The 13,319-nt window shown below is 40.6% G+C and overlaps 1 protein-coding gene across 1 annotated transcript; it reads left to right on the forward strand.

Annotated features, from left to right (window-relative positions):
- The first annotated feature begins 126 nt into the window (after positions 1 to 126).
- psmd2 (proteasome 26S subunit ubiquitin receptor, non-ATPase 2) lies at positions 127 to 12,973 on the forward strand. Its single transcript, XM_084351420.1, has 21 exons — positions 127 to 325; positions 1,652 to 1,708; positions 1,813 to 1,977; positions 2,768 to 2,889; positions 3,492 to 3,716; positions 3,838 to 3,996; positions 4,498 to 4,642; positions 5,958 to 6,018; positions 6,231 to 6,377; positions 6,543 to 6,649; positions 6,987 to 7,114; positions 7,272 to 7,359; positions 7,447 to 7,609; positions 7,826 to 7,927; positions 8,511 to 8,662; positions 8,785 to 8,868; positions 9,354 to 9,522; positions 10,229 to 10,323; positions 10,423 to 10,549; positions 10,696 to 10,814; positions 12,184 to 12,973. Exons 1-21 carry the CDS (start codon positions 203 to 205, stop codon positions 12,364 to 12,366), a joined length of 2,721 nt encoding a protein of 906 aa, XP_084207546.1. The 5' UTR covers positions 127 to 202; the 3' UTR covers positions 12,367 to 12,973.
- The last annotated feature ends 346 nt before the right edge of the window (positions 12,974 to 13,319 follow it).

Raw genomic sequence — 13,319 nt, forward strand, 5'->3', positions numbered from 1 at the left:
GGCTGCTTTTGTTTCCTGTTCACCGTAAAGTTGTCACTCGAAGTTCCCCTGTATTTCCGGGACCTGAAGTACCCCTAAACAAGCATATGACCTGTCCACCAGCAGGGGCGGTAAAGAGAAATCACAACACACCGTCTGTGCCGAAGAAGAAGCACTCCCTCTCAGTTCCGTTTGCTAGCCGACAGTTCACAGAGCCGCAGCTATGGAGGAGGCAAAAAACAAAGAGAAAAAGCAGCCCGAAAAGACCGATGAGAAGGACAAGGACAAGGAAAAGGGGCAGCAGCCCTCGGGGAAGGATAAGGATAAGAAAGAGGAGCAAGAATTGGTACGTTTTGGTATTTTCCTCATTCAAATGTGTGGCAACCAGCGTTACAGGAGCCAGACGTGTTATTTTGCCTTAGTCACTGCCGCTTTGACAACATGGTTGAGCAGGCCGAAGTCGATGCCACTCAAGTTAGATGACTGACAGGCTCCCCGTTACCATAAACCCATTTCTCAAATAAAGCACACTCGCTTTAAGTTGTTGGAATTTCGTGATTCTTAGAAATTGTACAGCTGAAGTGACCCAGTTAGCTTTTAACTTTAGCCTAGCCTAGCGCAGCCGGTAGGCTAATGTTAGCTTCCCAGTCGTTGTGTTGCTTCCCTGTCTGTAGTGTCATCGCTGTTAGCTTCTCTCACTGAAGTGCTAGCACATTCAGCTAGCCGGTTTACCCTGTGGCAACGTACCGTATGACACAGCAGCTAACTTGAAGACAAATGAAGTCTCACACCACATAATAATACTTATTCTGCATCTCACTTACTGTTACAACAGACTGGCGTTGTAGTTTAGCTTGTAGTAGTCTGTAGCCAACGCTGGCCAGATTGTTTTGTTCCATTTAGTTAGTGGCTAGCCATGTGAAATTCAGTGCAAACAAGGAAATGTATAGCTATCTTGTTTATGCCTCGTGTAACACATCAACATTCATTGTCGTTTAACATGTCATTATCACAATGCATCCTAATGGAGGTAAACATAGCCGTGTAAACTCGTATCAAATGTTGAAATTCAATTAAAGTGCTTTTAGGGCATGACTTATATAAACAATATACCATAGGTATGGTCTAAATGCACCAAACAGATATGCACTGTTAAAAATGTATATAACAGGACTTTTTCATGGTTTCGCGTCAAAGTTGCTAGTAAACTTGAAAGATGCATCACTGTCAAAGTTTAGTGTCATGTAAGTGGTGGCTAGTGCTAACCCTTCATCCTTAGTGTGTATGCCAATTCACAAACGGCACTTATGTCAGGCATCTACAAGATCATTAATCAATATTCTGTATCTGTCACTATGGGTACCTGATTTACAGCAAGTATACAAAGCAACATTATAATGTACTATACTGTTAGGCAGCAGCTGCAGCATTAATCAGGTTGTTGGCAGTTTAAGGTTTTGGTTAGTTTTGAGATGAAAGCATTAGTAAACAAATGTTACAGCCATCATCACATATCGACATAAAACTGCAATCTTCTCTCTCCTCTTTAAGACCATATGCAGTAGTGACAAATAAACCCCTGTTTTTTTTTTTGTTTGTTTGTTTTTTAACATTTGCAAGATTTTGTTGTCAATAACAGATTATTTTATTCTCTTCTTTCACTACGTCTCAGTCAGAGGAAGACAAGCAGTTACAGGAGGACCTGGAGATGATGGTGGAGAGATTGGGTGTAAGTATAAGAGCTATTTTTTTTTTTAAACAACAGGTCCTGTGTGTCGGGGAGTAAAAGTCCCCACCAAGCTAAAAACCTCACGTGTTTCTACACCTCTGCAGGAGAAGAACACAGAGTTGTACCGTCCTGCGTTGGAAGAGCTACGCAGACTAATCCGCTCCTCAACCACCTCCATGACCTCCGTACCCAAACCCCTCAAATTCCTGCGTCCACACTATGGCAAGCTCAAAGAGATCTATGACGGCATGGCTCCTGGGGAAAACAAGGTGAGATTCTGCTGTGCTGCCACAAAATGAGGAAATTTATATACAGGCACATTTTTTGCCCAACTTTCAGTAGAATCACCAGATGAAATATGGTGCATATTTCCTTGAAACACAAAGAAATGCACACTGATGTGTATGGCAATCCTGACTCCCAATTATTAAAGAAAAAAAATAAAGGGTTTTAAAGGCGGATGCAGATAAGTAGAGTAGAAGCTTTACATTGCAGCCATTTTTTCTTCCAATCCATACCCGGAATATTTTCTGCGTCTAACAGTCACCTGTACTGTGTTTTCCTCGGGATTAAACAAACTGATTTTCATGCATGCTGTTAGAATGGTGTTTGTAGTATTCACATCATATTGTCATAAATTTACTGACTAATATCTGACTTTTTAAACATTTTATTTTATTCATTTTTATTTAAAACTGTTACTTTTTTTCTCCAAAACACTGATGTAAAAACCAATGCAGATATTTATGAACTACAGCTGCAGCTATCAATTATTTTCAGTATCAATTAGTCCACCACTTATTTTCTTGACTTTCTAAACAATTAATTGTTTGTTCTGTAAAAACGACAATGTCAGAATTTAACATCGTCATTTGTGAGAGGCCAAAGTGAGGTCTTTTTTTGTCCACCAGTTCAAAACAATAAGATATTTAGTATATTTTAATGTAAGTCTGGGAAAAGCTGTAAATCCTCATATTTAGGCTCCAGTACCAACAAATGTTCAGCATTCTTGTTTGAAAAGAGCCAAAGTTCAAACATGTATGGTGTTTTTAATTGCAGCATTTCTGTGCTGACGTGGTGTCAGTCCTGGCCATGACCATGAGCGGTGAGAGAGAGTGTCTGAAGTACCGTCTGCTGGGCTCTCAGGAAGAGCTGGCCTCCTGGGGACATGAATATGTCAGGTAAGACACGACTCTGCATCATCAGCTGATACATTCAATTTGTCACTGTTGGAGAAGCGGCATTGTAAACAGACAAAATGCAGAGATTATTTGCTGGTATTTTTGTATGTGGTGTGTGTCACATTAGCATTAAAAACGTCCTACTCAAGGATTAGCTGTCAATTGCTATCACATTTTGTCCTCGAGTTTTATTAAAAATTAAGCTGTTCCAATATTATGAGCCCTTACAGTAGTTGATGTCCATTAAGCATGGACCATTATGTTTCAGCTTTTCATAAAGACAAGTGGAAGAAGCCTCTGAGAAATGTCACTGAGAAATGAAAACTATCCAGACAGAAGCGGAGGTTGTCATGGCAAATTAATTGTATTGGAAATGGAGACTGATGCCGTTCCCTCCACTGACTATTGGTGTACAATGTCACCATAAGGCCTATTGTTAGTGTAAAGTATGGGCTCACTCAAAGGTTACCCCATGAATAAGAAAAATGATGAAGTACATGACTGAATTGGCAGAGAAAGCGTTTATACAGACACTGGGCAGATGATGGGATTAAAAACAGGAAATCTGAATATCCAGTACCTTTCTTTCTGACGTCTTCCAGGCACCTGGCCGGTGAGGTGGCCAAAGAGTGGCAGGAGGTGGAGGAGAATGACAAGACACAGCAGGAGACTCTGCTAAAACTAGTGAAAGAGATTGTGCCCTACAACATGGCCCACAATGCCGAGCATGAGGCCTGCGACCTGCTGATGGAGATCGAGAGACTGGAAATGCTGGAGGACTACATTGATGAAAACGCCTACGGCAAAGTCTGCCTGTACCTCACTAGGTATGTTCAGGATGAATATTTTGCAAATAAGACACCAACACTATTATTTAGAATGTTGTACACATGTAGATACTTGAAATATGTCCTTTTCATTTCTTAACCTTCTGCTTCTGTCCTCCAGCTGCGTGAGTTACGTTCCTGAGCCAGAAAACTCTGCACTGCTGAGATGTGCCCTGAAAATCTTCAGAAAGTTCAACCGTTACCCAGAGGCCCTGCGCCTGGCCCTGATGCTCAACGATGTGGAGCTAGTGGAAAACATCTTCACATCCTGTAAAGACATGTAAGGACTAAATAAACAGTACTTCTAGAACAGACAAGAAGGCCAAGGTAATGGTGGCCAGATCCCTTTGTAATGTACTTCTGATACAATTAAAGGGGACAAAATTTGCAGTGATTTTGGTGCAAAAAATCATTTCAAACTTAAACTGAAGAGCGTTAGAAGCTTCAGCAGTCAGTTAGTCAAATCAAGTGAGTAGCTTTCAAGATAACAGTCTTCAAAGTATGAACATGTATCTCTCCTCCACAGCTCAGCAAAGAAACATTGTCCAAGGAAATAAAAAGAAGGAATTTTGTTTCAAAGCAACTGCAACTTTGGAACGGGATTTAAATAATCCTGAAGGCTCAAATTGGCTTCAGCTAAAGTTTGGAATGTATTTTAGCACAGAGCGAGTACTGTAGATTTTATCCCCATCTCTTCCATCGAAAGTGATGTTGGGTAATGGAGGGCCTGCTGTCTCATCGTGGTTGATGTATGAAGAAACAAACTCTTGTTGCTTTGCAGAGTTATCCAGAAGCAGATGGCCTTCATGCTGGGTCGTCATGGCATGTTCCTGGAGCTCAATGAGGACGTAGAGGACTACGAGGACTTGACAGAGATCATGTCCAACGTGCAGCTCAACAGCAACTTCTTGGCCCTGGCCAGAGAGGTAAGAGACATGTAGGACATCTGAGACAAAAAAACTTTTTACTTTTAAGGCATGTTGGGAATTTTCTGCATTTAAAAGTTATTTACCACCCTATAAAGTGGTACATTTCTATGTTTTTGAAATGTCATGGATATTTATTCAGACACACTCAAAGCTGGATTCATGTTTGTCAAGCTTGGCTGCTGATAAGAAACTTCTCGGGCTGTGTATCACAAAGGTCTCAGATAATGGATCGCGACAGCATCAAAAAGCAGAATTAAAAGAAAAAATTAATTTTGGACTTCTGTCAAGCAATCCAGTGGGTAACTTAACAATCAACAGCTTGAAGGCTTGGACTGTGAAGCAGCTGCAGACACGTGATACGTACAGTTTATCAGAGTTTTTTTGTGCCATAGAATATAGATATGCAAATTATTTTTGTTACTATCTAGGCCCTACTCTGTGTATTCTGAATGGTCAATTAAATGTGTAACCCATTGTTAACCATAACAATGTGTGTTGTATGATTTGTGAACGCAAAATAGTTTGACCAGTGCGCAGAGCTTCAGATCAAATGTAAGCCTAGAAATCCACTGGTTGCATGTGCGTTGTGGAACGGCTCCACTACAGTTTTGCTCTGTGCTCCCTCATCTATCAACACCGTTTTGAGCGAGCACTGCCAGACAGCTGGAGTGGTGAGACGAGGAGTTCCCACAATAATAACAGAATCACGCGCAATTATACATATATGTGGTATAAAGACAACAACAAACAGACAAAAGGTTAGTGTTTCCAACCAAAGGAGTAGAGGAAGGTTGGACTTGCTTGGATTTGTCGCTTTTTTTTATAGATTTGATAGACGTGAGTCTATGAGTGTTTTATTCTGAAAAATTACCGGATGTTGTGATGTTGTTCCGGTGTCTGACTTCCTGTCTGCTTTGGGCTGAATTCGGCTGAATTCATGTGCCGTGCGCCGGCATTCAGCATAACTAGAAGCCTTGCGTATCTGCTAGGGAAGGGTCCGGACTGCCGGAGCTGCAGAGGAAGTACACACATGGACTAGAGTGAAACCCATCAGCTCCGCTGCTGTGGCAGATCGGAGGCGGACTGAACACGCTTCTGCTGGAATTTAGGGATAAGACTGAAAAGATTTCCAGTGGAGGAGGTGGCACGTGAATGGAGGCGGCATGAATTAAAGCTGATGGCACAGCATGATTTTTATCACTAGGAACTGAGAGGGAGAGGTGGCACTGCAAAAAAAATAATGGTGTAATGTTCATGGAAAGAGATTTAATTTCACCTTTTGTTAATAACACACACGTCTTGTCCTCCTCAGTTGGACATCATGGAACCCAAAGTGCCTGATGACATCTACAAAACACACCTGGAAAACAACAGTGAGTCCATATCCACAGTTAGTGTATGTCCAGACAGGTATTGGTCTGTGACAGACATAACTCTGTTTAAATCAGTCTACATAAAGACAATATGTACTGTAAATTAAGGAGGGCTGTTGTGTTTTGTGATTTAAAAGCGGAAGTGACTGAAAATACATTTTGTGTATTGATTGTTCATTGGTTTTGCATGACCTCTGTGCTGTATGTGATAGGGTTTGGAGGCAGTGGCTCCCAGGTGGACTCAGCTCGCATGAACTTGGCCTCTTCCTTCGTGAATGGCTTTGTCAACGCAGCTTTTGGACAGGACAAGCTGCTCACAGACGACGGCAACAAATGGTTGTACAAGAACAAGGACCATGGTAAAATAAAACACGCATACACACACACTCACGTACAGTAGTAGCTGTAGTATTCAACTTTTCTTTACATTAGTCTTGTCTAATCTGATATATCGACACCCTCGTACTCACAATGATTTCTGATTGTGATTGTTCAGTGACTAAAGATGATGTTTATGTCCTCAGGTATGTTGAGTGCAGCAGCCTCCCTGGGTATGATCCTGCTGTGGGATGTCGATGGTGGTCTGACCCAGATCGACAAATATCTATATTCCTCCGAGGACTACATCAAGGTAAACATCAGGCTAGGAAGTAGAGGAAACTTTCCCATAATATAGCTCATATATTACCATCACATAATATCACAAGCTTTTTAAGGTGAGCCATCAAAATTAAAATCTTCAGTTCAAGAAGGTCAGAACACATTTGCTTAAAGTTAGCGTAATTATTTGTATTGACTTGAGTGCAACTCTGTTAGGATTGCTTCTTTATGGGGTGTTGAGTTTGGCTAAACAGCCATTATCTATTTTATGGTCATTCCTATGGTTATTACCCAGTAGGGAAAACTGTTTCTTTGTTTATCTTCTTGTTTTTCTTACACCTGCGTCATGTCTCTCTGTCTCTGTGCAGTCTGGTGCCCTCCTGGCCTGTGGCATTGTCAACTCAGGTGTGAGGAACGAGTGTGACCCAGCCCTCGCCTTGCTGTCCGACTACGTCCTTCACAACAGCAACATCATGAGGATAGGAGCTATCTTTGGGTAAGGAGAATGTTCACATGAATAAAGTTAAACATTTGAGCATATGTACAGGGACATTTTTTAAATTGCACAAAGACGGGCTATTTAATACTTGAATATCTCATATCTCACCTGGTTATCAATAAAGTGTTCATAATCCTTGTGGTCCTGATTTCAGATTGGGCCTGGCCTACGCTGGCTCCAACAGAGAAGATGTCCTTTCTCTGCTTCTCCCTGTCATGGGAGACTCCAAATCCAGCATGGAGGTATGGATGAGTGTTTTGTTTTGAGCGTAGTCTCACTCTACATATGTCTGGTTTAGCAACCTTTGAGTGTTTGTTTTCAATCTCCAGGTGGTTGGAGTGACAGCATTGGCATGCGGTATGATCGCAGTAGGATCTTGTAACGGAGACGTGACCTCCACCATCGTCCAGACCATCATGGAGAAGAACGAACAGGAGCTGAAGGACTCGTATGCCCGCTGGTTGCCTTTAGGCTTGGGACTCAACCATCTGGGTAAACATGGGCATTCACAGGCCTCAGTGACTAACTATGATAATAACTAGATATTCTTTAAAATGGTGAAAAACAAAGTAGCATGTGGTGTCTGACAGCTTTTTCTAAACCTCAAGATGTATTTTAGAGGTCAGATCCATTACCACTGCATAATTTCTGTCCTTCTCTTGTGATGTAGCTGCTGTAACCGTTCTGTTGGTTATTCTCTGTCTATAGGGAAAGGAGAGGCGATTGAGACGACCCTGGCAGCTCTACAGGTCGTACCTGAACCTTTCCGCAGCTTTGCCAACACACTAGTGGATATCTGTGCATACGCAGGTCAGTCTCATAATAACACCTTCCAGCCATTGCAAAATTATTTTGTTTTCTACTTGTGCAGAGAGCCGTTACATGATCTCTGCATGGACTCTGGGGTGTCTACATATCCTTTTAAAAAGTCTTAAATTCAGTTTTATAAATATTGGGCCCTTAAAGGCCACCTCTTGAATTCATACTTAAAAAAAATACGTAGCAGTATGTCACCAAGGTAACTGCCAATATATATAAACCTAATATTGTCTTCTCACTATACTTGCACTTACCTGTTTGTAAAATGTAGATTAACCTAACTCACTCAAATAACCATATTCCTACATAAAACCTCCGTCTGCACAGGATTAATAACACCTACCTTTATACTTACCTTTATGGTTAAATAAGAAATAGAAGAGTCTTAAATTTGGTTAGAAAATCATTTTGAAAAGATCTTAAAAAATCAATGTAAGTGCCTGTAGACACCCTGGTATCAATATAACTCAACCAAACACCAATCTGCCTTTAGTGCAACGTTGGCTGATTTAAATCTTCACATCTCCAAAACGGTCTTAACTCACTGGAACAATTCGCCTCATCTCCATTTCAGGTTCTGGAAATGTGCTGAAGGTGCAGCAGCTTCTCCATATCTGCAGTGAGCACTACGAAGCCAAGGAGAAGGAAAAGGAGGAGGACAAGGACAAGAAGGATAAGAAGGACAAGGATAAGAAGGAGACTGCTGCTGACATGGGCTCCCACCAGGTAAGGACTAAATAATTACCACTAATAACTTTTCCTTTTTCAGCTATTTTATAGATGCTTGTGTAGTTTTTGTGTTGTGGAGAAAAAAGAAGAAATGGTTGTCTGTTATGTTTTCCTCTCAGGGTGTAGCTGTTCTTGGTATTGCCCTTATTGCCATGGGGGAGGAGATTGGTTCTGAAATGGCACTGCGAACATTTGGACACCTGGTTAGTAGCACTGCTTACTGTCAGCTTTCTCTTCTTGTTTGATCTTTGTTTACTTTCACTGAATATGTTATTGTTGTCCACCTCTCATTTCTGATTCTTTTGATCTACATCACATTTTTTTATTCCAATGTCTGTTCAAAAAGACTCTGAAAGTGAGAGCAACAGTGCTTTCATATTTTCAGACCTCAGCTTCGGTCCATTGTTTGTGTCTGTTTCTTCTGATGCACATTACTTCATCTCCGCTTTTGATCCTACTCCATATATTGCTCTTCTGTCTTTACTTTTATAATCTGGCATTAGTTGCTCTGTTCGTACTTAAACTAAGATCATGGCACAACAAGTTACTTCTTGTCAGTTATATACTGGGATGTGACAGCTATATAGGCGATTAGAATAATGGGAGCCAGATTGTTATTCCTCTCTTGGTCTTTGTGTGTATTTACATGTCTTAACCTCCCTTATTTTCTCTGTAATTTCATCATCAGCTGCGTTATGGCGAGCCCACCCTGAGGCGAGCGGTGCCACTTGCCCTGGCTCTCATTTCTGTGTCCAACCCTCGTTTGAACATCTTGGACACCCTCAGCAAGTTTTCTCACGATGCTGACCCCGAGGTGTCCCACAACTCCATCTTTGCCATGGGCATGGTGGGCAGTGGTAAGTCTGGTTATAAGCATCACATTTAACAATGTTAACTGTGGATTAATGGCCGCAACATTAAAATCATGTGGTTGTTTCAGAGTTCTTGACTTGGGTGCTTTAATGCACAGTAGCCTGTTTTAAACTGTAAATAAATCGCTAATTAGATGTAATAGTTACCAATAATGACTTATCTTGGCTTTATGTATTTTTTCCCTGGTTTTTATATAAATTTGCAAAATACATTAATTTTGATGCAACATTGGAAAATAAAAACATTTAAACAAATAAAGCCTTATCTGTTTCATGTTAAGTTAATACCTACTAGTTTTTCGTATTTTGAGTACAAACAGATACGTTGCTCAGAGCGTCTCAGAGTTATGCCATTATAACCATAAACCAATATAATACATTATCTGCTATAACTTCTGGCCGTGTTAGAAATACTGTGAATATTACCGTTTCATAATGGTTATTGATTTTACGTAGAGGTTCGGTGTGCTGAAAGTTTGAAACTCATGTCAAATGTGTCAGTCCTCATCAAAATGCATCCGTGTCTTTATAAATAAAAGCTGACCCCACTAAAATAGCATTGAGCTACTTGAAGGTGTAAGTTGTGTATCATTTTCAATGATGCACAAGGCCGCCGCCTTGTCTGGGAGTGCGTCCAATGTTAACTTCCTCAACATATTTAACATCCTCTTCGTTTTTTCCATTTCCTCAGGCACAAATAACGCCCGCCTGGCTGCAATGCTACGGCAGCTGGCCCAGTATCACGCCAAAGACCCTAACAATCTCTTCATGGTCCGACTGGCTCAGGTAGGTGGCCACACAAAAGGCACTGTGTACCAGACACCAGTGGACTTTTGGGTAAGTGTATGAGCTACTATTGACTCTGTGCTGTTTGTGCTTCCACAGGGTCTGACTCACCTGGGCAAAGGCACACTGACACTCTGTCCCTACCATAGCGACAGGCAGCTGATGAGTCAGGTCGCCGTGGCTGGACTGCTCACAGTGCTTGTTTCCTTCCTTGACGTCAAGAACAGTAAGTTAATTGTTAATTTTAGCCTCAGCTCTCAGCTTCCACAAACGCTTCAACTTGTCAGTTTCTGCTTTGATATTTGAAGGTTTTATTCTGTCAGTGATTTCTCTGTGTTCATATTCTCCCTGTGCTCACTGTGTGCGTTACAGTAATCCTGGGGAAATCTCACTACATTCTCTACGGCCTGGTAGCAGCCATGCAGCCACGTATGCTGGTCACCTTCGATGAGGAGCTACGGCCACTGCCTGTGTCTGTCAGAGTTGGACAGGTGAAGCCTAGAATCATTATTAGCAGAATTAGTCCAGCAGGCACATCTGTAGAAATTCTGCTTTGTCCAATTATTATATATTGCCAGGTATTTGAGTCAAAGGAAATAGCTCTACTAGACTTACAAATGTTAAGGGAATATTTTAGTTAAATTTTACAGATTAAAAAGTTTTAAGCTTTAAACAGAACGTTAGATATTTAAACTTAGAGTTGTCAAAGTGGGTACTTTAAGTAAGTTTTTTTTGGTTTCCCAAACTATTTTTTAAGTTTTTATTCTTTCTTCAATTTAGACGACTGCAATCATGTGAAATCTTGTAACTTAAATGTAATCATGAGTTTGCTTGTTAATGCAACAATATTTCTAATCCAGGCACTCCAAATCTAAGAAAATATGTCAAACAAGGAGGGAAATATAAAAAAGTCTTTATTATAGTTGGTTGTCTGGAGCCCTGATGATGACGTGTTGGCTTTTTTAATGATTTGCCTTTTTTATGACCGTCGCTATAATAAAGGCTTTTTAAAATATTTTAATGTTTACATGTGCTCATTAGGAGTGCCTCGATTGCCTTCTAGTTTTTAAAGAACTCATTTTCCAATTTTTTTCAAGTGCACCAGACACAGTGTGTAATCTACATTTTACTACATAGAGCAACCAGTCATCTAATTTTCTTGAACTTGCTTAACTCTAAAGGAATAGTTTAACATTTTGGGACCTTTGCTTTCTGACTGAGAATAAGATGAGAAAATTGATACCACCTTCATGTCTGAAATGTGTTGCAAGTTAGCTTAGCAAAGACTGGGAAACACTTAGCCTTGATCTTTCTGAAGGTAACAACGCCTACCTAAAAGGACCTCTAATGCTCACTGATCCATGCTCAGTAATTCCCCTCAGAATAAATAAAGTGCTATCTCATCTCATCCTGACACGTTATATCTTGTCGTCACTATTATGTTGCTAGGCAACTAACAGACTACAGGAAGACACAGGTTACCAGCTCAAGAAACAGTTGGGCACATAACCCTGTAAAGCCACAACTTGTAGTTATTTTTTCATAGTTTTTGTTTGGCTTAAACAAACATTTTGACTGGACAGAGCCCGACTAGCTGTTTCCCCCTGCCTCCAGTCCCCAAGCTAATTGTCTCCTAGCTGTAGCTTCACATTTAACAGGAAATAATTAAGTGTTATCAGTTCTCCAAATGAGCGGATTTCCCTAAATGTATTTTTAATTGTTTGAGGACGTTGATGTGTAGACAAACATCCAACACGTGTTTTCATGCAAAAATAAATACGTTGTTGAGAAATTAGAGAATTTGATGAGCAACCAAAATCCAAGAATTTTGCCCTGACTGTTTTCTTCATCTGTCTACAGGCTGTGGATGTCGTGGGCCAGGCGGGTAAACCAAAGGCCATCACAGGTTTCCAGACCCACACCACACCGGTTTTGCTGGCTCATGGAGAGAGGGCCGAGCTGGCCACAGAGGAGTACCTCCCCGTCACCCCCATCCTGGAAGGCTTTGTTATCCTCCGCAAGAATCCCAACTATGAAACCTAGACTGCCCCCCTGCAAAAAATAACCCATTCTCATCGGCATTTGCCTCTTGCTCTGTGTAAAAGGATAGCCCTCCATGGCTCTTGGCAGTTGTTATATTAAGTAGTTTATTGTGTGGCTGAAAAGAGCAAGGCAGGCCTATCCTTCCTCTCTGAGTCTTCTCACCGTCACCATTTGTGGCCCAGCTCCAGCAGTCATTAAAAATGGATGGTTTGGGTCTGGTTAATTGGATTGAGATGACACAGGGAGGGTCAAACTGGGACCTCATTCTCTCTACATACATGGTTTCCTCATGTGATAATTTTAATCCATCAATCCCACATGCGCTGAACAAGCTGTTAAACTGACCCGGGGCCCGTTCAAAAGTGGGAACTGTTCACTTCTGTATATTTCATCAGTAAATGAATAACAACTGTTCAGTCCACATCAGTTTTCAAATGTGTTTTTCCCCACAACTTACATTCTGGGTCCTCTTTTGTAATTAGAGCATTTAAAAGTATGTACTCTTCATCACGTTTTTTTTCTTCTGTTTTGTTTTCTTTGGTTTTGTTACAGTAATGTAAAAGGTTGATCCAAAATAAAAACTCAGATCCACATGGTGGAAATGCGAGTGCTGTGTGTTGTGTTGTCCATTTAGATTCAAAGCACTGTATGTCGTGGCTGGCTTATAATATACAGGTGCATCTAAAAAAATTAGAATATCATGGAAAAGTTTTTTTTTTTCCATAATTCATTTCAAAAAGTGAAACCTTCATATATTCTAGATTCATTACACATAAAGTGGAAAAACTTCAAGCCTTTTTTCTCTTTTAATTTAGATACTTACAGTTTACAGCTCATGAAAATCAAAAATCCAGTATCTCAAAATATTAGAATACTACATGTAAGACCAATAATAAAAAAGGATTTATAATACAGAAATGTCAACCTTCTGAAAAGTGTGTGGCTTTCAGCTC

This window comes from Pagrus pagrus (genome assembly GCF_965226575.1).
Source record: "Pagrus pagrus genome assembly, chromosome: 4".
In the NCBI taxonomy this organism is placed as follows: Eukaryota; Metazoa; Chordata; class Actinopteri; order Spariformes; family Sparidae; genus Pagrus; species Pagrus pagrus.

Excerpts from the sequence above, each read along its gene's own strand:
- psmd2 (XM_084351420.1), top strand. The coding sequence starts at position 203 with ATGGAGGAGGCAAAAAACAAAGAGAAAAAGCAGCCCGAAAAGACCGAT. Across the intron at positions 7,928-8,510 it reads GGATATCTGTGCATACGCAG|GTTCTGGAAATGTGCTGAAG; the intron begins GTCAGTCTCATA and ends TCTCCATTTCAG. Across the intron at positions 10,815-12,183 it reads TGTCTGTCAGAGTTGGACAG|GCTGTGGATGTCGTGGGCCA; the intron begins GTGAAGCCTAGA and ends ATCTGTCTACAG.